This window comes from Pagrus pagrus, assembly GCF_965226575.1.
Source record: "Pagrus pagrus genome assembly, chromosome: 18".
Lineage (NCBI taxonomy): Eukaryota > Metazoa > Chordata > Actinopteri > Spariformes > Sparidae > Pagrus > Pagrus pagrus.
In genome coordinates this window covers 18,365,181-18,386,680 of record NC_140202.1, presented here as the reverse complement: position 1 = coordinate 18,386,680, position 21,500 = coordinate 18,365,181, and the positions used below count along the sequence as shown (strand labels likewise).

Here is a 21,500-nt window from a genome sequence, read left to right as displayed (position 1 = left end):
CTTGACTTAAAGTGCTCGCAATGAAAGTTTGTGCATATTTTCATACGCACAGAAAGCGAGACGGTGTAATCAGGCAAGATGGAAGACAATGACCAGACGCAATGAGGGCGAGCGAGTGAGTGAAAACGCGAGCAAACAAACAAGCACGAGTCCAAGAGCACATTACGCTCACATACATTCCCCTCTCTCATCACCAGTGGGTGGTTATTAAAAATGCATTCAGATATATCTCCCTGTGAGTAAATTGGTCTCAGGGCTGAGCTCATTAACGGGTTGGGAAAGGACTGTAAACACACTCTGCTTATCTAATGTTGGCACATTCAGGGTCGCTTCAGGATTTCGTGCACAAAGAACTGGTAGAGCACAAAGTGTCCTACAGTCTCTGCTGAGAGTTAAGGCGAATTCAGAGGAGTCCTAATGACGCTGGAGATCATGCCTCATGTCTAGGAGGCACCCTGCCCCTCAGGGAGCCACTAAGGTCTAGCCAGCCCTGGAAGCATTATGGATATGGCCGTGAGTAACACATATTATGGCTCTATCAGAGCATCAAGAATGCCCTCCCCTTGCTGCTCAACCATTCCGATATACCCATGCATGAATGAATAATGGCTTGTCAATAGTTGGAAAACATTCAGACCCAGTCATGGTTAGTTATCAAATAACACTCCAGACTTATTGGTCCCTATACTATTATTACACCTACTGAAAAGCCTCCAGACAAGCTTTAGATGGTGTGCGTCTGTGTGTGTGTTGCTCTAAAGGCAGTGCAGTGATTTTGCACTGGGAGGCCCCGGCGTTTGTTTCAGGGTAATGAAGCAAGAGTGTAGAGGCAGTGGCTTATGGAAGCTGTGGTTAAAGTGACTAATTACAACAGACCCCCCGAGCCCCCTGTCAGCCCAAACTAGTCAGGCATGTTCACCCGAGCTCACCCAAATGAGGAGAAACTCATGAGGAAAAGTTAGACGGAGAACAGAAGCTAAGAGGTTTGTTGTGCCAGGAGCTCCTTTGGCCTTCTTTACCTTTAGCACGCCATAGTGACCGGGGCCCTCCAACCAGCCCTCCTATTACACCACCTCTAGCCATGCAGGCTTTGCCGCAGAGAATGAAGAGAAAAGAAGAGGGGGATTTAGAGCCTCCCTTTTCCCTCTTTTTCTCCTCAACTTTTCAGCCAACATAAGCGGCGTTTAGCACATTCAGTCCCCCCAAATGGCAGCGATTGAGAGAAGCAGTGGGGGCTCCTCTTTTGTCCGTCTGGTTACCCCTTTTATTTACTCTGGATTTACGAAGGGGTCTTTGCCGGCTCTGGGACCACATGCTCTTGACACACACACACACACACACACACACACACACACAATCTCTCTCTCTCACACACACACATACATACACAAACACGTACCGGCTCTATTCACACTAGTGGAATGGCCGGCCCTCTGTTCCTCCGCGCCGACTGGGAGGATTACAGGTCTTCTGGCTATAACCGCATGCTAGCAATATGCTACGCACTCACGTAGCACAGAACACAGACGAGTGCTAACGAGTAGAACATAATCCCTTTAATGATAAAACACACACTTGAGTGTCCAATTTCTAACAGCAAGTAGCCCATCAGTGTGTTTGTGTGTCTTGTGTGACCGCACCATATGGTTTACTGCGCTCATTCAGATCCATACAGTAGATGAGGGCTCTAAACAGAGCTGTTTTAGTGTGGCTGCACCACTGCAGCCAGTGTTTTACGCTGATTATTTCCTGATCTGTGCTTAAACAAGCAGCAGCCCCTTGCACTGGACCATAAAACAACAGCTTAGTAAACAGCAAGCATGCTGACAAATTGGTAGTGCTCAGGCCGGAGTCATTAACAGCCCTAAAACCTGTCAGAGCAATTACAACAAACTCTCTCCTTCAGCAAGTCTCCCTGCCAAACTCAGATGTCACTACCCACCTCCTTCTCACCGCCCCCCTGTTACCACCAGGACACTGGCTAAAGGTGAAGGAGAGAAGACGACCACGTTTTCCTCTCTCTCCCCTCCGATGGCCATGACACCCCAGAGAAACGAGGACAAACCTCCATCTCAAACACAGCTGTATCTGCATCCTGAGTGCTACGACTGAGTGGTTCCTTTTGCATGAGAAGTAATGTGTAGTTGTCTCCCCCCAAAAACACATCATTAAGTGTTCCCTTAAATGAAGTGGAATAAGAGCTTCTAATTAGATGGGTTTTTTCTACGTGTGGGGAAGCGAGGCAGTCAGGCAGTAAGAAAGGCAGGGAGGGAAGGAAAGAGGGAGGTGGTGGTGGTGGTGTTGGAGGGGGAGGGTAGTTGCTCAACAACTCCTGTACCTCCTCTCCTCCCTCCCTTCTCCGCCCCTTCTCTAAGCCCCCTAACCCTGCCATCGGGCAGATATCTCTCTGTCATCCCTGGAATGCTGGAGATAACTATCGCCTCTCCGCCGATACAAGGCCTCTCTCCTCTCACAGTCACAGCGTTGACCCCACTGTGCACATCCCTACCATAGAGGGCGAGGTTGAAGTGGAGAGAGCACAGAGAAAGACAGGGGAGGGGTGAGGGTGGAGGGTTGGAGGTAAAACTTGTTTTTAACAGCCAGTTAGGCTATTTTACCTTTTAACCCAAAATAGGGACTGGAGCAAAGCCACCCTCCCCTTTCAGCTTCTCCCCTGGAGCCGAAGAAGAGTAGTTCGTCCAGAAGGTAGAGGGAGGAAGGGGGGGCAAGCTGCCTGGTTATTACCTTTCCTCCAGAGTCACTGCCTAGAACTCTCTTGATCTTTTCATAAGATTATCATCTGCCAAGAACCTAAAATTTAGTACTCGTTGGACAAAGTGTGCACATTATCCAAGGCTTTAGAGTGAACGAACTTTTGGTGCAATTAGCCTTCTACCTGCTGCAAATATTTTCTTATGACATCATAAAATTGGGGCTTTAAGGGTTGCAGAAGGCCTCTTTATGCCCCCTGAGATCTTACTTTCCCCTAGCTCCATACATGTATGTGTATACAATATGAACACACAGATGTGGAGTATGTATAAAAGGATGCATGTCCGCTGAGACTGTGCCATCTAAAGGGGGCTTTATTTAGGAGGGAAAAAAAGACCCAAAGAAAAGAGATGGAATAAAGATGTATAAAAGAAAGGAGGCAGGCTGTTGCAGATGTCAGGACCCAATTTGCATGAATGGCAAAGGGCTAAATTGCAGGGGATGGGGGAGCTACCCTCCACCACCCCCCTCACCCCACTCTTTTTTGGGGGGACTAAAAGGGAGCTGTGATGCCCATGACTGCTCCTCACTCAGCAGACAGGGATCAGTGGCTAATGAAGGGCTTTGGGTCTCCACCAGACATTTCACACTCTCTGCCTCCCTGACAACTCCACCCTGCTCCCCCTGCACTCCAACACCGCCGCCGCCGCTCTTCCTTTAGATTCCAAATCGAACGGGGCTAATTGGTCTCGCAGGTAATCTCGGGTTCACCCCTTGTTTCTTAATAAACAAATGTACAAACCTGCCAATGCACCTGTCCAATCCTTGCTTCTGTCTGCCCGGACTTTGTCCTTCTCTTACCGCCTCGCCAAATACGGTACAATGGAGCTATTCTTGTTCTTAGCCGTTCAAATTGCACATATTGACGCGATTCCCTCTATAATTTATAATTATTAGGATAGAAAAACAGAGCTGGGTGCCCACAGAGAATCATACCTAAATCCTAAGGTTTGATGCTGCATTAAATATTAAAGAATAGGTATTTCCCAAAAGCAAGTGGGGCTATGTTGAATTGAAACAAGCGTGATCATTAGTAAAACAAGCTGCTTCCACACTTTTTGCTCTCGAAAAATGACTAAGTTGCTCTACTTTGAAAAGATAAGAGGCGAAGGCAGGGAATAAAGAGACGAGACAGAGCAAAAGAAAAACAAAGCGATGGAGAGCACGCAAACGCATCGCAAGGATCCATCTGCAAATGGCTTTACAATCCCCGCTAGGAACTATTGTATATCAAAGTCTTCGACCTAAACTGCCAGAAAAAGCAGCTGTATGCTGTTCGCCAGTTTTAACGGAGTGTGGTTTGGTGATTCAGAACAGCTTACGCTGTTTGAGGCGATGTCTGATAACAGCATCAGCAGTGATTCTCTACCCTCAATTACAATTTAAAACCAAGCAAACAAACACACAGAGAGAAGAGGATGACTTGGATTTACTGCAGACATCTTCGCCACACCTGATGGACAGTGGCATCAAAGTTGAGTTTAACAGAGACAGGGGTTTCTCGATAGAGCTGGGGGGAGTTTGGGAGAGTAAATGGATTAAAAGGTTTATAAATCAACAAGTCAACCATCAGATTGTAGCCTCTGCTCAGCAGCCCTCTCATCAGCCAAATGCCATGAAGTTTTTTTTTCTCCTCGATTCTCTTTTTTTTCTTTTTTTTTCACACAAATGTCCTGGAGGCAGGGAACAAAGCGAGCAGAACTGATTACTGCGCTGCTGCCCCGCTCCGCCAGTCTAAACTCTGTTTGGCTTCCTAATGAGCTCACTAAAAACCCAATTCATCACCCATAACCCCTTCTCAACCTGCCTTGAAATCCCCCATTATGGGGAGTCAAGGACAGTCCGTTTACAGGCTTTGGGCTGGGGTCAAGGGCTGTGAGGGGTGGATGGCAGTGGTTGTGGCCAAGGTTATTTTGACACAAGGGATACTTTCCTATGTGCCTCGTCTGTCCTCCAGTATCTAAATGTGCTCACCATACGCCCTGCATTGCACGCCAACCGATCTTTTCCTTTGATTGTCACACTCCGTTGATTATATACACAAAAAATATATTTATTTTTTTACAATTCGAGCGTGGTCGGTTGTTTTTTTACACCAGCCTCCCCCATCTCTATAGGCCCCCCTCTTTCGCAACACCAGCGGTGTCCCAGCCAGAGCGGAGGAATGTCCGGCTTGATGGCTGCAGCAGCGGGAACGTCCCGTTCCAGTCAGCATTCGCACCAGAGATTTCAAGTTTAATACCCCTTCGTCCCATCCCCGCAAAGACAGGAATTTGGTGGGAAGGGAATGTAGTGGGATTGGGGGGGGGAGTGGGATACAGTTGGTCTATTAAGGATGGGGCAAGGGAGGAGGGAAAACGTAAAAAAAAAAAAGGGAGAATATTGTAGGTAGATGACAAACAGCTGAGAAGGTAGAAAAAGAAAATGAAGGGAAGGAAAATATCTTAGCAAGGTAGCATAGGAGAGGAACTGGGTGTTGGTTGGAAGGGGTGGGGGTCAGAGAGGAGGAGGACGGCAGAGGGTTGGGGTAAACTCCCACAGTTCCTCATTACATGGAGTTGAAATGATCCTCCTGACACCTGAGCTGTAACCAAGAGATTACAGAATTGATGAATCCTTGGTTTAAAATGCAGCTGTTTTATTCTGCTTTAGTAATTAATTCTTTTTCCGATAGTGTATTGATTAAGCGTAGCCCCTGATAAAGTTCAAACTGAGAGAGATCCCTCCGGGGCTTTGGCTTGGCCTGCTCCGGAGAGTCAATGAAAACTTCCTCCCTCCACCTGCATCTCTCTCTCTCTCTGTCAGCGCAGTTTACCCTCATAAATTAGTCAGATCAGTGAGAAGCGAGGCTTACGCTTAGTTGATACTTGCTTTGTCTGCCCTCTTGCTGATGCAATTCTGTTATTTTTGTACCATCACACCTCCACAAACGCGGAAATCGAGGAGTCAGTGTTACACAACTCGCCAAAACATTAATTTAAGGAGGGTTTTTTTCCATTCTGAGATAATGCATGTACTCTAGGATGCAGCTCTTTCACCCAGCAGCTGATCCCTTTCGCTTCCCTCCTCCCTCGCTCTCATTCTCACCTTAACACAGAATCATGGCACACTGAACGAGAGCGTCTTCTTTCACAAAACTACTCTTTCATTCTTTTTATCGCCGCGTTTTTCTATACAGCTGTGAGTGAGAGTCTGATCAACAGAGGGGTAGAGCGGGTCTCTCCGGGGAGCCAACTAGCAGAGAAATCAGATACAGCTTTACAAGAGAGTCAGCCGCTCATGTCTTGTCAAGACCCCTCACCTACCGGCTCCTTTACAAGTCAATAACCAGGGCCTGGTGTCCTCCACTGGGCCCTGGCACACATTCACCTCTTTCTATAGGAAGCAGAGGCGGGGGGGAGACCACAGCTCTGGATTCTGTGTTATTCTATGTGAAATTATAGAAATAATCTTGTATTTCTGCAATGAATGTGTTCTGAACAAACCTAGCTGTGGTGGGACACTACATTTATACCCTATATACAACATGGACTCCTCTGACACTCCTGTAATACATAGTGACAAATAATTGGTGACCCCACGAGGCCAGAAGAGCCAGTTAAAAGCCTTTTCCAATATTAAGAACTAATGAAAGAGTGAATGAATTATGAAGGGAGAAGGGAAAAAATATAATTAGAAGGTGGAAGTAGTGCTTAATACATTTACTTGAGACTATTTCCTTTCGTTAATGGGACCGTGGCACGCAGAGAGAGGGCTTTTGACGTGGCTAGTATTGACTGTCCGCCCTGCTCCTTAAGGTAAATCCAGCAGGTCATTTCATTACGGCCCAATTCCATGGCACTAATTTTGATTTTAGGGGCTTGACAGCTGTTGGCAGTGGAAATTGCCATGGCAGGGAACAGTGAGAGAGGAGCCTATTACCGCTGTGAAAAATACAAATTGCAAAGCCTTGGTTCGAATTACTGCCACTCTGCCTCGCTGGCTCACCAAAATTCATGTTCCGTCCCTTTACCCCTCGATTAGCTGCATGAAAAGGGTGAGTAGGAATATGCAGCGACACATGTTTTGGAATAAGGGTACAGTCTGACAAATGCAGAGAAACAAATGAATGTAAATATAGAATAACGCAAGGATATGCTACGCCTCTGTAATGAAATGCAATAGAGTAACCTTGTAATAAATACCTCCTCACTGAAAAAGTTGTGTTTTTGAAAACTAGTTCACTTATTTTTGGTTTAAGTCACCTCTATGGTGCATTGAAGCTGCACTTTGTGCTGGTGCATTAAATTTAGAGTTGTTTCGAATATTTAATCATCTGGTTTACATGTAGAAAAACAAAATATTAGCCTAAAACTGACCACAGGCATGAATCAACATCTCTCCAACACATTGATTTATTTATTTATGATCACAAAGGTAGGGTTGCATTACAGTATACAGCGGATTCTAGTTTCCTGGCCACACAATGCTATTTTCTGAGAGACATTACCAGTTCTCCCTCATATAACATGGCTACTGCGTGTTGGTCTGGCAGCGGAGATGGACCTGACTCACAATGTGAGCTCTTAATCGCCTCGCCTTGCAAGTTAATATGCAGCATTAAAGTTCCAGAAGGGAGAAAAAAGAGGTCTTCCTCTGATGCTATTAATTAGCAGTGCTCTATAGCTCTCAGCTTTTTGAAGCTCTCCATCTCCTTTTGTTTCACTCTCTCTTTTCTTTTTTTTTTTTTTTGTGCGGCCTTCATTATTGACTTTTCAATTTTCCCCTCACATACACCCCCTGCACTAGCGGTAGCACCGGTGGTGCCCAGCCCAACAATACCCCCAAGCCCACTCTCCGAGACGCTGGCTGGGGAGCCCTGAGAGCTGGGCCAGCCCTACAGCTCCCACCAGCCCACCACTCGCTCCCCACGAGACCAAAATCAAAGAGAGAGGCCCTTAAAATATAACCATGGGTATAATGAGGGTGCTCCAAAGAACAATAAGCATATACACCAAAGGAGAAAGGAGAGTAGGAGTACAAAAGGAGGAGAGAGAAAACTATAGGAATGTTGGCCTGAAAGTGTTCTTGAGAAGTGAACAACAGAAAAAAAAAACCCAGAATGATACTGTGCTTTGGGAGAGAGGGCAAAGGGCCACAGCCAGAGGTGATGGTAGCCGGGGCCACGCATCTATCCAACCACGTATCTGAACCCAAAACAACAAGGGGGTCTGCCGCATGCCTCTGGAGCCGAAGGGAGCCAAAGGGAGCACGACTAATTTCTGCACAACAATAGGCCTGGATGGGCGCCCACACAATGGCAGGTGCTTTGAATAGCAGCAGGGCCCTTGCAGCAGGGATCTTCTGCTCTCTCACTGCGAGGGCTTGGGCTCTGGCTTGTGTAACCTTTCATTTTCAACCGGGCTTCCTTTTGACTCATAAAGGATGAAAATGATCTCATGGGGGGGGCCAAAGGAGACAGCCAGGTCTGTGAGGCACAATTCAGATCAAGTCCGTCTGTGTATTCTGTACATGTTATCCGCCTCCTTTTCCGCTATCTCTATTGCGTTTTCTCCACACTTTTCCACATTTTTTTCACCCTCGTTCTTGTGTTTTTTTCATCGACTCTTGGTCTGTTGTTATTTTCTGTAGAGGTTGCGTTTGTTGTGCGGCTCCTGGGCTATCCTGTAGGCCATGGTGCAGTGGTAAAGGCAGTTTTCCCCCCACCTTAAGAGCATTCTTTCCGGGGTCACAAGGTCAGGCTTCACAGATGTCTCCTGCAGACACTCAGTTGTCTAAGGACTGCATCCCTGGGAGTCAGCATTCGTACTAAACAATGCAGCTTTTCCCCCTCACTTTGGAAAATGTTAAATGTTTTTTTTTCTTCTCTTGTCTCGCTTTTTTCTACCTCTCTCTTTTCATTGTTTTATTTTTGAATGAAGCTATAGAGTGAGCACAATTTTTCCAAGGTGGAGGGTTTTTTTTTGTGTTTAGATAATGACAGAAAGCACTGGTTATCACAAGATAGTGTTGCTTTCTGGCTGTTTTCATTCTTTTAAACACTCCCCGTCTCCCTAAGTTTCCTCCAATTGTTCTAATGGGGCCTTAGTCATCCTTGCCTGGTGGCGGAGGGAAAGATGCTTTTAAAGGTCTTTTTCTTCTCTCAGTGTGTGTTGCCAGGGGAGAAAAATGAAAACATGTAGTAACTGTCCTGAAATCCACACTGAGAGACAGATACAAGAAACCCTTGAGTAAGCAGGGCAGAAGCCAAACAAAGAGCGACCCGAAATGAACAGAAAGACAATATTTGAGCTAGAACATTTCTGTGCAGCCTCAATCTCAACAAAAATTGTGTAGACGAGAATTCCTGGGCCAAATGGCTTTCATTAAAGGGAAATCAGCTTCTGCTTTTTTTAGGGGGCGGAGCGTGACAGCGGTAAAAGGGAAGAGATTGCAGCATTTAACATGCAAGTTCTGCCTCAGTACATGGAAAAGTGTGTAATTGGAACAACATTTAAAAAATCCAGGCACTGAGCTATCCTTGAATATCTTACTCCTTTTCATCTCGCCTTCCCTTGTTCCTTTCTCTCTTCCTGCGTTTGATATGGTGTTCTTGCTTCCCCCTCCAAACATCTCCTCTGTATTCTGCAAATTGATAACCCTCTAAATGAATTATGGTAAATGCATAATGAAGGTTTTCTCAGCTTCAGCCCTGCAGCCAGCCAGGATGGAGCATCTCGTTTGGCATGTTTGATTCGTTTTGTTGCGCATTTAGCCCCAGTGTTCCTTCAGAGTGTTCACTGCTTGGGGCATGTAAATAAGAAATTATCCTTGCTGACTAACATGGCTAATACCTCCTCTGGGGTAATCAAAAATTATTAGACGCTTGCTTCCAATAAACATTAGGGCTCATGGCACTAACCACTGTCAAATCGCTCACCTCCGCCTGCTCCCCAATAGCCATAAAATGGGTGAACAAAAGTGATCAGGTGTGGAAAAAGCACTCTGGCTACGTGGAAACTGAGAGACCGCGGGACTGCTATTATGCCTAAAAAAGCAGCCCTCGGCTTTAAGAGTCATTAAAGCATGTACTAGAGTAGGAATCAGACTAGAAAATGAGCTTATCTTGCATAATGCCCTCAAAAGCTTTGCATAAACGTGAAAGATGTGCGCGTGAAAATCAGGAGCAGAGAGGAAGAACTCGGATTGTAACACACTTCCTTTATCATCCTCCCACTCTCTTGGACGGTGGCAGCATGGTTAAAGCACTACCTGTAGGGTATAGCTGCTCCGCTCAGCTCCAAATATGCTTCAGTGTGTAAACCCTGGTTTACACAAGAGAAAACCACACAGCAAGTGAACAAGCTATAGCTGGCCTTGCTAAGCCACTCTGCTCAACCGCTCGCTGTCTTTTGGGAGGGACCTTTGCTGTGATGTGGGGTTCGGATATTAGGGGGAGGAGAATTGGGAGGGTGGGGGTGGTGGAAGAGATTAAAGAGCCAAGGGAGACAGAAGAAAGGAAAGAAAGTAAAAGAGCACAAGGCCCATTGGTCAAACACAAAGGGGGAGAGAGGGAAAGGACATTTGATGTCAGGGTTAAACTCCAAATAAGCACACCTTAAACGGGCCTGTGTAAGCTGGCAGTCAGGGTTTTTGGAGTTTCCCTGCAGGTGTGCCTTTGACAGACTTGGCCTCCATAACCTCTCTCTGATCTAGAATGGGGCCCGGGGTCGGACACAGAAGGACCCGGTGGCATCTCACTGCCTCTGCCTCCCATTCTCTGTCTATTACATTCACATACGCATGCATACACTCTCTGTAAACACACACACAAACACGCTGCCAGACAAGGGGGAAAACAAATCTGGTGAGGACTAGAGCAATTGGATTATCACCTCTTAAGGGTGACTTCTTGGCTGACCCCCTTCAGGCTAGCCTGCTGAAACAAGACGGAAAATTTCCTGGGAAAACACTCTCCCTTTAAAGAATCGAAGCACTGTCATCCTTGTGAAAATACAGCGGCGGCAGCATTAATGGACATGGAAATGCCCTTTGGGGCACGCGCTCAAATCCCTTTTAGCCATATTACATCAGACCCCTGTGCACTCCTCATCATCACCACATGCGCTGGAGTAATCAGCAATGGAACATGGGTGTGTAAACCCGCCGTATAATGAACCGATACAACAATGCTGCACTCTGTCTTTGTTTTTGGCCGAGGAGGGAGAAAGTCACTCCCCTCCTTTAACCGTGGTTCAATCATGATTACTTTCCCTGCAACACCTTTTCCTTTCTGCTTCTTAATTATGCTCAGCTCTCTCCAAGATAAGCTGATTTTCGTCGGATTCTCAGAGAAGGACAGAAAGGAGAAGAAAAGAAAGAAAGAAAACAAAAAACGTCTCCCCCAAGCTTCCCCTTAATGGCGCAACACAGACATTCTCCTCAGCTGCTGTCAGAATAATCTGGGTAATTTTTTCCCTATGTTCTCCAAACATTAGTTTGCACATTAGGCTGACCCAGTTAATGTGCCTTTCCTGCTGTGTAGGACCCAGTTCTTGGCCGAGCTAGGCCAGGCTGGGCTGGGCCAGGTCGCGCCGGGGGCCTGTTCATGATTATGGACCAGAGGGACCAGGCCAAAAGAGGCAGAAAGAGAGGAGTGGAGAGAAGGTAAGAGGAAGAGCGGGAAAGGGGAGAAGGCTCTAACTGCAGTGTGGACGCAGAGTGGTGGTGATGTTGTGGGTACGGGACTTTGTTACTGGAAGTGGAGCTGACTCTACTGGCAGTCCTCATCCTTTTACAGTTCCTTTGATTTTGCTGTTTTTGCGTGTTTTTTTTTTTTTCCCTTCTCTCTCTCTCATGATCTATAGACTCCAAGAACATAACACAGGGTCAGAAGAAAAGACAGAGAGACATTAAAAAAAAAGGGAAGAGAGAGAGAGAGCGGAAGGGAGGAAGGAAGGAGGGAGCTGAGGGAGCTGATCATTCTCTTTAATCACATTTTGGATGAGGGCCAGGTAGTCTGCGGTACCGAGAGCGAGACAGAGAGGGGTGAGTGAGGAGAGGAGTGTGAGGGAGACAGTAAAAGAGGGAGGGGAGGGGGGGGGAGGTGTGGGAGAAAGAGAGGTAGAGGAATAAATGGAGAGAGAGAGAGGGGGAGAGAGAGGATGAGAAAGGGACTTATGGAGGGAGAGAGGGAGAGGAGGGGATGAGCCTGAGAGCAGAGCCCCTTGAAACAGCTTCAAGTGCAGCAGGCGCTTAAGCAAGAGTGCACGTATGCCCGCACATGCTACGTGTGTGCGCGCGCGAGGGAGAGTGACAGCCGTTCCCGTAAATGCCCGCGAATGCTGAATCCAGCAAGAATCTGGTGTTAGAGCAGAGGCGGGGAGAGATCCATTTTAAAACTATGTGCATTAACTATACTTTTCCCCATAGATTAAGCACTCCACATGAATAATTTAGCCTCTCTTATGCTAATGGGATCATGAAAGTATCCCCTCCGTACCGTGTTTTCTCCCCCTCCGCAGCAACTCTTCTCGGCTTTCAACAATGGCCCTGCCCCTTCCCAACAAACCATCAGACAGACGCACTGTTTTCACAACAGACACCTGACTAACATGCGGCTGACATGTAGTGACAAGGCTGGAATTGCACACGGAGGCTTATTGGGAAACACTAGCGTTGTCGTCCTCATTAAGCATCTTTAGCTAGTCGAAGTGCAGTTCGGATGTTGCAGGTTATAAGTTGAGCGCTCATCGCGGCTGCACTTTGTTTAATGTTTATGTGATCGCCGTCGAGCTGGTTTCGTAAGTGGCGAGACCGCTCCTCTTACACTTTCTGATTGCTTCACTGTGTTTTCTCTCGACAAGGGAAGTGGACATATCCTGTGTATTTATGTGTCTTTGGCGGTTTTTTTGTCCAGCTTCTGCCATCACACACTAAAATATACCCGAGCAACACATTTACAACACACACACACACACACCCTTGTTGCCTCAGCATTGTGTTGCGGTGAGGTGGGGGCACTGTGTAAAAAATTATCAGTGCTCCAACAGCTGGGAGTGAGAGCCATGAAACAGCAGGGCTTGGGTCTGCTTTATTGTTTATCTGTTGTTTATGGGCCAGTGTTCAGCTTTAATTACTACACTAAATTAAACTCTAACAGGCACTTAGAGGGAACCAGCTAACACACACACACATACACGCAGACACTGTATATTTTATATACACAGACACACCTCGCTGATCACTCCAGAGCTGGAGTATAGGCTACTAAAACGCAACAAGGCTTCCATCTTGCGTTTAGCACCGATTCTGCTGTTCTTTCTGTTGTGGTTTTGTTTTCGTTCTTTTCTCTTGCTTCATTTTTTTAGTGTTCTTTTAAAAAAAGTAGGGCCAAAGGTCCAGAAAATGCCACATTCAACAGGCCTTGTTCACGCTGGGACTGTCTGGGCGGACACAGGGAGTCGTGTCCCCAACCAGGGCTGACCCCCCTCTGGTGAGCTCAACCACAAAGACCTTGCTGAGTGGGGCCCCTGGCCAGGGCCAAGGGAGCTCACCACACTCCCCATGCATACACACTCACACACAAATGTACCACAATACCATCAAGCGCAGCATGCTCCCTTGGAGCTGAACACTCAAGCTCTCCCTCTCTTCCTCCCTTTCTCTCCATCTCAGCCTCTCTCGGTCTCTCTGGGGAGTCTGTCTATCCGCAGAGCGTGGGGATTGTTCAATTGCTGAGAAAATGTACAAAATGCTTTCTCCTCTCTTCTGTTGAGCCTTTTCCATCTAGCGTAGAATCGGGGAATTGTACAGAAAGCCCCTTTGCTCACCACTCAAGATGTCAACGTGGATTTGGTCTTCATGCATAGCTAATAATTACAAGTGTGGACTGGAGCTGAGGCATGCACACACACTCACGCAGAGTGAGACGCCCACATATACAGCAAGAGGGGGAAACGTTACCTACCGTGCTGAATCAGTGTCGGGGATTTACAGTTCATGACTGAGTGCATTTGACTCTACAGTGTTTGGTGTGGGCAAATGTGCAGAGTATTTCATCACGCTGCTCCATCACACCTTGGGTGTTTAACATATTACGGACAGCGGCTTGGAAACGAGCGCTATCTTAAGGCACGCACATTCATCAAGTTTAACTCCCTGCATCTGATGTCTCTGATGTTTCTAGATAAGCTTGGAGGACTTCCAAAGGACTGTTAATCAAAATGATGTGCGAGCAGAGCCAATGAAGTTATTGTGTGTTACCTTCTGAACCGTCTCCCGTTAACTGCTCATATTTGTTTATCCAGCCAGAACATAGGGAGTCACTCGCTAAGAGTCAGTAAGTGAGAGTGCAGAATTTGCCCTGAGGGTGATAATTCATATTTTCTTTTTTTGGAGGGAAATTCTGAGAAAACAGGAAAAAAAACGTCTGTTAGGAACAGGGGGTTGGGGAAAGGTTGCAGATCTGAGTGTTGTACCGAAACCTCTTTCATATGTGTCAGAACCTTAACTGGCAATCTTCACTGACAGCTATGAGCATGCTTCACCTTGGTTTACTGCTTGACAATAAATTATTCCACAAGAGGGGCAATACATATTTGCGCACTTGTTAAATTGTTTTTTGGCACAGGTTCAGAGCAATGCTCAATGCTGAGATGTAACCCGGAGATTGAGGAAGTGAATTTTGCTCACAGCGACCGTCTTGAGTCCTGTATGTACTGTACAAACAGTACTTTTTGAAAAAACAAATATGTGAGTGATACTCAGTTTTATTCTACGACACATCCCGTAATATCATCCAAAGGGAGAAAACTTTTCACCCTTCAAAACAGAAATGGTGTTACGAATTCAACGCAGGGATGCTTTTGGATCAATTTTCGAGGTCAATGTTTTTCAAGCCACGCGGACACATACAACACACCTTTCAGGACGGAGGAAAGTTGGTGTTTTTCTTGGCATCTGAATCCAAAAAGCACTATGGGTCTCTCTCACGCTCTCTCTCATCTATTCTGTCTTCCTCATCTGATCCACATCGTCACCCCTTTTAACAGGGGCCAAGCTGTTAAAGACCCCATTACTGAAGTGAAGCACACATTTCACATTTCCTCTGTGGACTTGAAAGTGTGGACTACAAATTTTATGTGGAAATGTATTGAGATAGGAGGCGAGTTCATGCGTGGAGTGGAGTGGAGCGGAGTGGAGGAGGGAAAAGGTGGAAGAGAGGTTGCGGAGGGAAGGCTCTGTCAGAATGGAAGGGCCAGAGTCGGGAGTCAGCGAGCGCTTCAAGCGTTAACGTAATTGCAAGAATGTGAAAAATGAGGCGGCGGGGCTCCCGAGCGGAGCGAAAGGTCAGAGCATGCCTCACACAAAACAACTGGCTGGAGGACGGCCTCATTAGACCATTAAATCAGCTGCCCTCTCTCTCTTTTCTCAGTTTTTTTTCTCACTCTGCCTACTTTTTCACCTTCTCTCTGTGACTTCTTTTTAAATCTCTGCTTCTATTCTGTGCTGCTTACTTTGCTTTAACCACAAACAGGTTTTGAGCTCGTGGATCTAGCGTTTGGCACTCTTCAACACAGGTCAGGCTCTGATCTGGTCCAGGTCCATCTTGGCCCAATGCATGGTGCTGTACCGTAACTGTCTTTGGCCTGTATTGATCCGCTGTTACTGGATACGGTGGGGAGAGGAGTCGATAAGTGCTCTGTGGATTACAGGTCACTTGTACTTATGTGTGTAAGATAATCAATAGGCAGTGCATTTCTTTCTCTCATCCCCCCTCCTCTCTCTGTTGTTCCTGCTGTCTCCATCTCCCATGCTACTTGCAATTGCAAAGATGAGTGCCAAAACTCATCTGCTCTGACCTGCAATCACACAGCGTTTTTGACACTCATACCGTAAAATCCAACACCTCATTTATTGTAATTTTCGCTCTATATTTTTGTGAAAAAATGTGACTCTTATTCGCTCTGAAAGCCCATCCTTAAAAACAAATGTCATGTATACGGATTAAATGTGCCATGCTGGAGGAGAATTATCCCTATCGGGTTCAAGTGTCATATTATTGTACCCCCATTAGGTTTATACTGCCAAACAGACATATCCTGTTGCTTAGCCAAGGCCCTAGCTATCATCAACTAGCCTGACAACAGCCCGTGATCCAGCTAGTCCTGACACAGCCAACCACAGAGGTCTGCTGCGGCCCTCGGTCTGTGGTCAGTAATGGTTCAGACGGTTACAACTGCTGCTTCTGTCTGATGAGGAGAAGATGATTTAAACAGCCCCACCACAGACACACATCCCATCGATACATTTGATCGCTTATCGGCAAAACGATAGCCTTGAAAGGACACGGCAAGCGGCTTCACTCTGCAGCAGGCTGCTACAAAGTGTGTATCTGAGGGCTGGTGTGTGTAGACGGTGTGATGAAATTTCATGCAAAACCATGGAGCCAGAGGGCACACACAGATTCACAAAAACACACATACACACACACACACACACACACTGTGCCGCCAGTGGAAGGGGATCTTGGTACATTCAAAACAAGGGGAAGACAAGAAAGGAAAGGCCAAGAGCTCATCATGTGTTCCTCTTAGCAGAGGCATCAGTTGAATTTAATAAACAGTTTTAACCTCGTCGTGCATTGACGCTTGTCCTCACCTCTAAATTCAACTAACGGCACACGTTTTTTTTTGAGAATTTACATGTCAAATTTGATGCGGACCGTGACAAAAATACAAGGCAGATAGCTGTGATTTGCACACGCTGTCTGTAAGAAATTCAAATACATTTGTTTTGAGATGCATTATTGCTGTTTGGCAGGTCACGTAGCAGATAACACAAGGCTCACTGAGACATAATTAGGGGCTGTTGTGCGAGCAAAGTTAATATGGTTTAAATGCAAACAAGAACTGGCAGAAATATACTATTAATCACCGGCTTTTGTTCAGCTCTCTAAATAGCAACATTTTGGAAAGCCCTTTACTGGGTCGGTGTATTACAGTGGCTGTTGCTTGCATTTGCGCGCAAGTGTAACAGTGGATAAGCGTGTTCATTTTTAGGTGTGACTATGTGTTTACATGGACGCCAGTCAAAAAGCGGGATAATCCAGTGTGCAAGAGCAAGGACTGGGATGGATGTGTGCAGAGAGATGTGCCATCTATTCACTGTAGATCTCACATTAGACAGGGTTAAAGAAAGTGTTGGCAACTCTACCCATGCATGATGATTAATATGTCCTGCCTGTATCTATGTATGTTTATGTGTTAGTGCTTGAGTGCACAAGCGTATGTATATGTGCGTGTGTGCATATGCATGCCCATTTCGGTGCTGGCTCACCTTGTTCACTGCTGTTGTCACCGCTCTGTGAAGCGTGTCCCCCGCTGGAGGGCCCCGGTGTGCCGGCTGAGTGTGTGGAGGTGGCGTCATCATGGTCTCTCCAGGAAGCTGGGTTCTGAGGTTTGAAAAGAGAGAAAGCGAGCGTGGGATCCATCCATCCATCCGTGCATCCATCCACATTCCCCGTCCAAACCGCAAACCAGGAGCGGCGAGAGCAGGAAGGGGGAGAGGAGGGGAAGGTAAGGAGGGAGAGACACAGAGAGAGAGACCATATGAGTATGTTGGAAAAGTGAGAGTGACATCTGTAAGAGTGTACAGGCGCTGTGAGGGTCCTTCGCCTGCTTACATTCTCCTGGCAGGGCCAAGAGCCCCGCTGCCTATTTCCCAGCTAGCAGGCAATCAACGACGCCGCTAAAAATCATAGATGAAGAGAAAGAAACTAATGCACTAAAGCAGCTGGCAATAAGTCAAAACACTGTAATCAAAGTGTTTCATTAATGCATGAGAGCAAAACGCAGCTCTGTTAATGTGGCATTTGATTTTGAACATCGCAAGTGGAGCACTTGTGAGTAATTGTCTAAACACATATGGCGGAGCCCAGTGGAGTTCGTTTATACCATAACCAATTGAGACTTCCGTGTCAAGTGAGAAATATAGAGGTAAAAAGTCCAAACACACCACAGCCGCCATTAATCATTTCCACTGTCAGAAATGAAAATAAGATATGACAGTGATTCTCCTGCTAATCTGCCAAAAATGTGCACACGCCCACACCGACATACACACACGCCCACAGAGGCTCGCAGAAATACACTTACGCACACATGCTAATGACATAATAGAGCAAGAAGTATAAACACACATGCACACACACTCACTTTTATATATACAAACACATGCTGAAAAAAAAGTGTTAAATCTTTGCTGGCTAACTTCAAAGAAAAGTCCATAAACAAATTCATAGCTTTTAAGGCGTCTTTCTTTTTTCCTTCCCTTCCTCCCTTCCTCCCTCCCGAGCTCATTTTCTCTCCTTCTCCTCCTCCTCTCTTTCCTGGTCATTCCCCGCTGCCCTGCCGCTGCAGACAGGGAAACAGGATTTTCTACTGTACAGGAAAGGCTTTATCAGTGCCACATGAAGGCAGGCTAGAGGTGGAATTTCCTCTGCCATTCAGGCAATAGAGGGACAGCCTGATCACGTCATTTACTACACACGGGCTGAATCGAACGCACACTTCAAACATCCTTGATACAAAACCCGAGCTAGTCTTTCCCGATTTAACCTGTCACCTGAGCACGATGACAAAATGTTGGCGAACGTGAGCCCAGCGTTGTCTGGGGCCCCCGAGAGAAGCAGCCCCTTGAGCGGAGCCCAAGCCAAACAAACACAGGCCTGCACCAAGGCTTGCCACAAACCTCAACCCACTTCTCAGTTCCCGCTATGGGGTTTTTTTTCTCCCTCAAACACACATAAACACATATACATACATGCGAAAGCAGTGGGAAAATGTACACGCCACAGAATATTCCAAGAAAGAGACCGTTTTTTACCATTTTGTCTAACTTCAGTTGAGTTCCTGATGAACTTATTTCCCCTCAGCTCCCGCCAGAGAGGAGCCTGCCTGCCTGCTCTGGTGCCCCAGTCAGAGTGAGCTGTACTGGTGGAGGACAGACAGGATAGAGCCTGGAGACTCGTGGAGGTTTGCAGGGAAACAGAGGCTATAAGACAAGCGGCTGCCGAGCTCCCCCGGGTGCACAGTCCTGATGTGCTGCTGCTTGTTCTGCTGCGGAGGCGAGGCTGCTGCTATGCCTGTGAGCGAGGCCCTTTTATCTGCTAAGTTTTTTGGGGAAGGAGGGCTGTTTTCTCAAACAGCTCCGAGCTGAAAACAGCAGACAGAAACACACAAGGCCCTTCAGACCCTCCGCTCCACTCAAGGCCCTCTCAGCGTCAGCTGTTCACCGGATGGCAATCAGATAAAGAGCTCGGAGAATTACCCAGAAGAGGGGTAAGAAGACAGGGTGAACAATAGCCCATGCGTGGGTTGTAGCCCTCCACAGTCAGCCGAGGGAGAATGTCCCTGCCCTGAGAGGGATGCATGTTTGTGATGTGCTCCCTCTCTGGGCCGCCGATCAACACATGGTACACTTCATATGTTGGTACAGTAATTTTCTGTTATTCTCAACACAGCTGAGAAAAATCACTAATGTGGCAATCAACCCTCTGAAAACAGTCTAATTCGGTCTTATGGCACGAGGAGGAAAGGGAGAAGGAGAGGTAAAATCCCAGACTCCCAGAGTGCATAATGTATTTAGGCTGAGCTGGGCTCGCTGCTCTCCGAACGGGCTGTTGTTGCTCCCAGAGAAGAAAATGACTGGGTTCTACTTCCTCACAATGAGACACCCACTGCCGGCAAGATGCGAGACAGACCTGAAAAACTATGCTCGCTGCTCTCGCACAGTCTCGCTCTCTTGTTCTCTCTCTCTCTATCACTTGCCAGCTATGGCCACAGCATGGTTTTAATGCAACAGCCGAATCGATAGGACTTAATTTAGCTATCATTGCAGAGTAATGTGTCATTTTTAATGGTGCTGGCACTAAATTAAATTCAAAGACACCTCAGCTAATGGTGTTAAAGGGAATGATATTTTGCTGTGATTTGCTACCCTGTGGGTTTAATGGGCCTGTATGCAGGGATATGGATGAAGCTTTGTTCGTTTGTTTCTTACAAGGCAAAAAGCAGAACGCAGCACTTTATATGACCTAGTAATAATAATAACACAGTGGATACTGGGCCCAGTGAGCGTGCAGCGGATATCTTTGATGAAGCACACTCTCTCCCCTTTTAATACCTGCGAGTCACTTCTCATTCATAACCCCCGTCTGCAAAACAAGACAACAAATACCACAACAAAAGCGTTAACTTTCCAAGCTCAACACGGCGACAAAAGCAACAGCCTTTCCTCCGCATGAATAATTTAGTGCGCCTCTCTGAGCTATGGAGGGTGCATCAACAGACACCGCGCAACACAAACACACACACACAACCATTTTGTCACAACCCTCGTGGGTCTGATAAAGTTCAAACAAGTTGAAAAAAAAAAATCATGTCACCCAAACAGTCTTCTTCAACCTACACAAGAAATAGAGGAAGAAGCGAAAGAAGAAGAAGAAGAAGAAGAAAAAAAAAAACGCCCTCTAGCCCATGTGACTATTCCCTAAAGCTGGGCATAATTAGGAGTCAAACATGGTTCACTCCATGCTCTTCACTAATTGTGTTAAAGAGCAGTGTTACCAGGAGGAGGAGGAGGAGGAGGAGGAGAACGGCAGCAAGCAAACACACATACATGTGCAGGCGGGAACGCATATGCACACACACACACACACACACAATAGGACGAGATCGAGAATAAGATACAAAAGAAGCGTGGTCTCTGGGGGCAGCCTTTTCTGTTTGCTGGGGTTAGCAACTGGCAGCTGATAATACAAGTTGTAATTAATATAAAAGCAGGAGACAATATGGGGAGGAAGGCTTGTAGTGGAGCCAGGCCACAAGAGAGCGGGAGAATGCTGCCGTCTCCTCAGCTCCTGTCCCCTGTTTCTCATTTACAAACACCTGCCTGGCACAATCTCACTTCCCTCCCTGCACTCTGCCTACATCCCTAGGAATTTCAAATAAAATTGATTTAGCGGCATCATTGAATTTCCCTCAAATTCCCCTGGAAGCTGGGGGAAAGGGAAGAAATCTGTTGGTGTAGTAGGAGGGTAAGAACGACTAGCCTTGCGTGTGTGTGAGTGTGTGTGTGTGTGTGTGCAGCTTCAGGGATCCTGTGCTGAACATGTACAGAATCGCTGACACGCCAGAAACATACAGGACGGTAAATCATAAAGCGAGCTGACATTTCAAGACACATCTTGCCACATGGTGTAAACAGAGAAACACTCCTCGCACGTTTCTTGTTGGGTTGTGAGCACATAATTATATACAGCCTCTTTAGAAGAGTGTAGGTGCACCTCTATTGAACAACTGAGCATTTACAACACCCTCAATTATCCAGAATATAAAGACTCCTTAATTTAGCTGCTAATAATTCACCCGAGCGTGTTTTAACAGACACGAGGGGGATTGACTGGTCGTATTTATGCTTTTTTCAAACTTTCTCTGGGGCAGAAACAACTTTTTTCATTGTTGCAAATGACAGATTACATGTACAAATATGTCTTCAGAAAGAAGAGATTAAATAAAAAAATGGGATTGCTGTTGTGATTCATGGGTTTGGCGCAGGTGAAAATGAGGCATACATTTAAAAACACACAAGTCATTACAGAGAATTCTACTCTCCATTAGTCCTTGAAACAAAAAGGCCAAAAATTCAGTGGCCACTTTACTTGTACACCTGCACAAACTGATGCA

At 46.5% G+C, this 21,500-nt stretch overlaps 1 protein-coding gene across 6 annotated transcripts in view; it reads right to left on the bottom strand.

The window, feature by feature from the left end:
- The window catches only part of meis2a (Meis homeobox 2a), a 178,921-nt gene that overhangs the window by 48,951 nt on the left and 108,470 nt on the right, over positions 1-21,500 (bottom strand). For all 6 annotated transcript variants that reach the window (XM_084381826.1, XM_084381821.1, XM_084381822.1 and 3 more), the window contains exon 7: positions 17,092-17,206. In XM_084381826.1, coding sequence (XP_084237952.1) covers positions 17,092-17,206 — 115 coding nt within the window. The remainder of the gene's footprint in view (positions 1-17,091; positions 17,207-21,500) is intronic.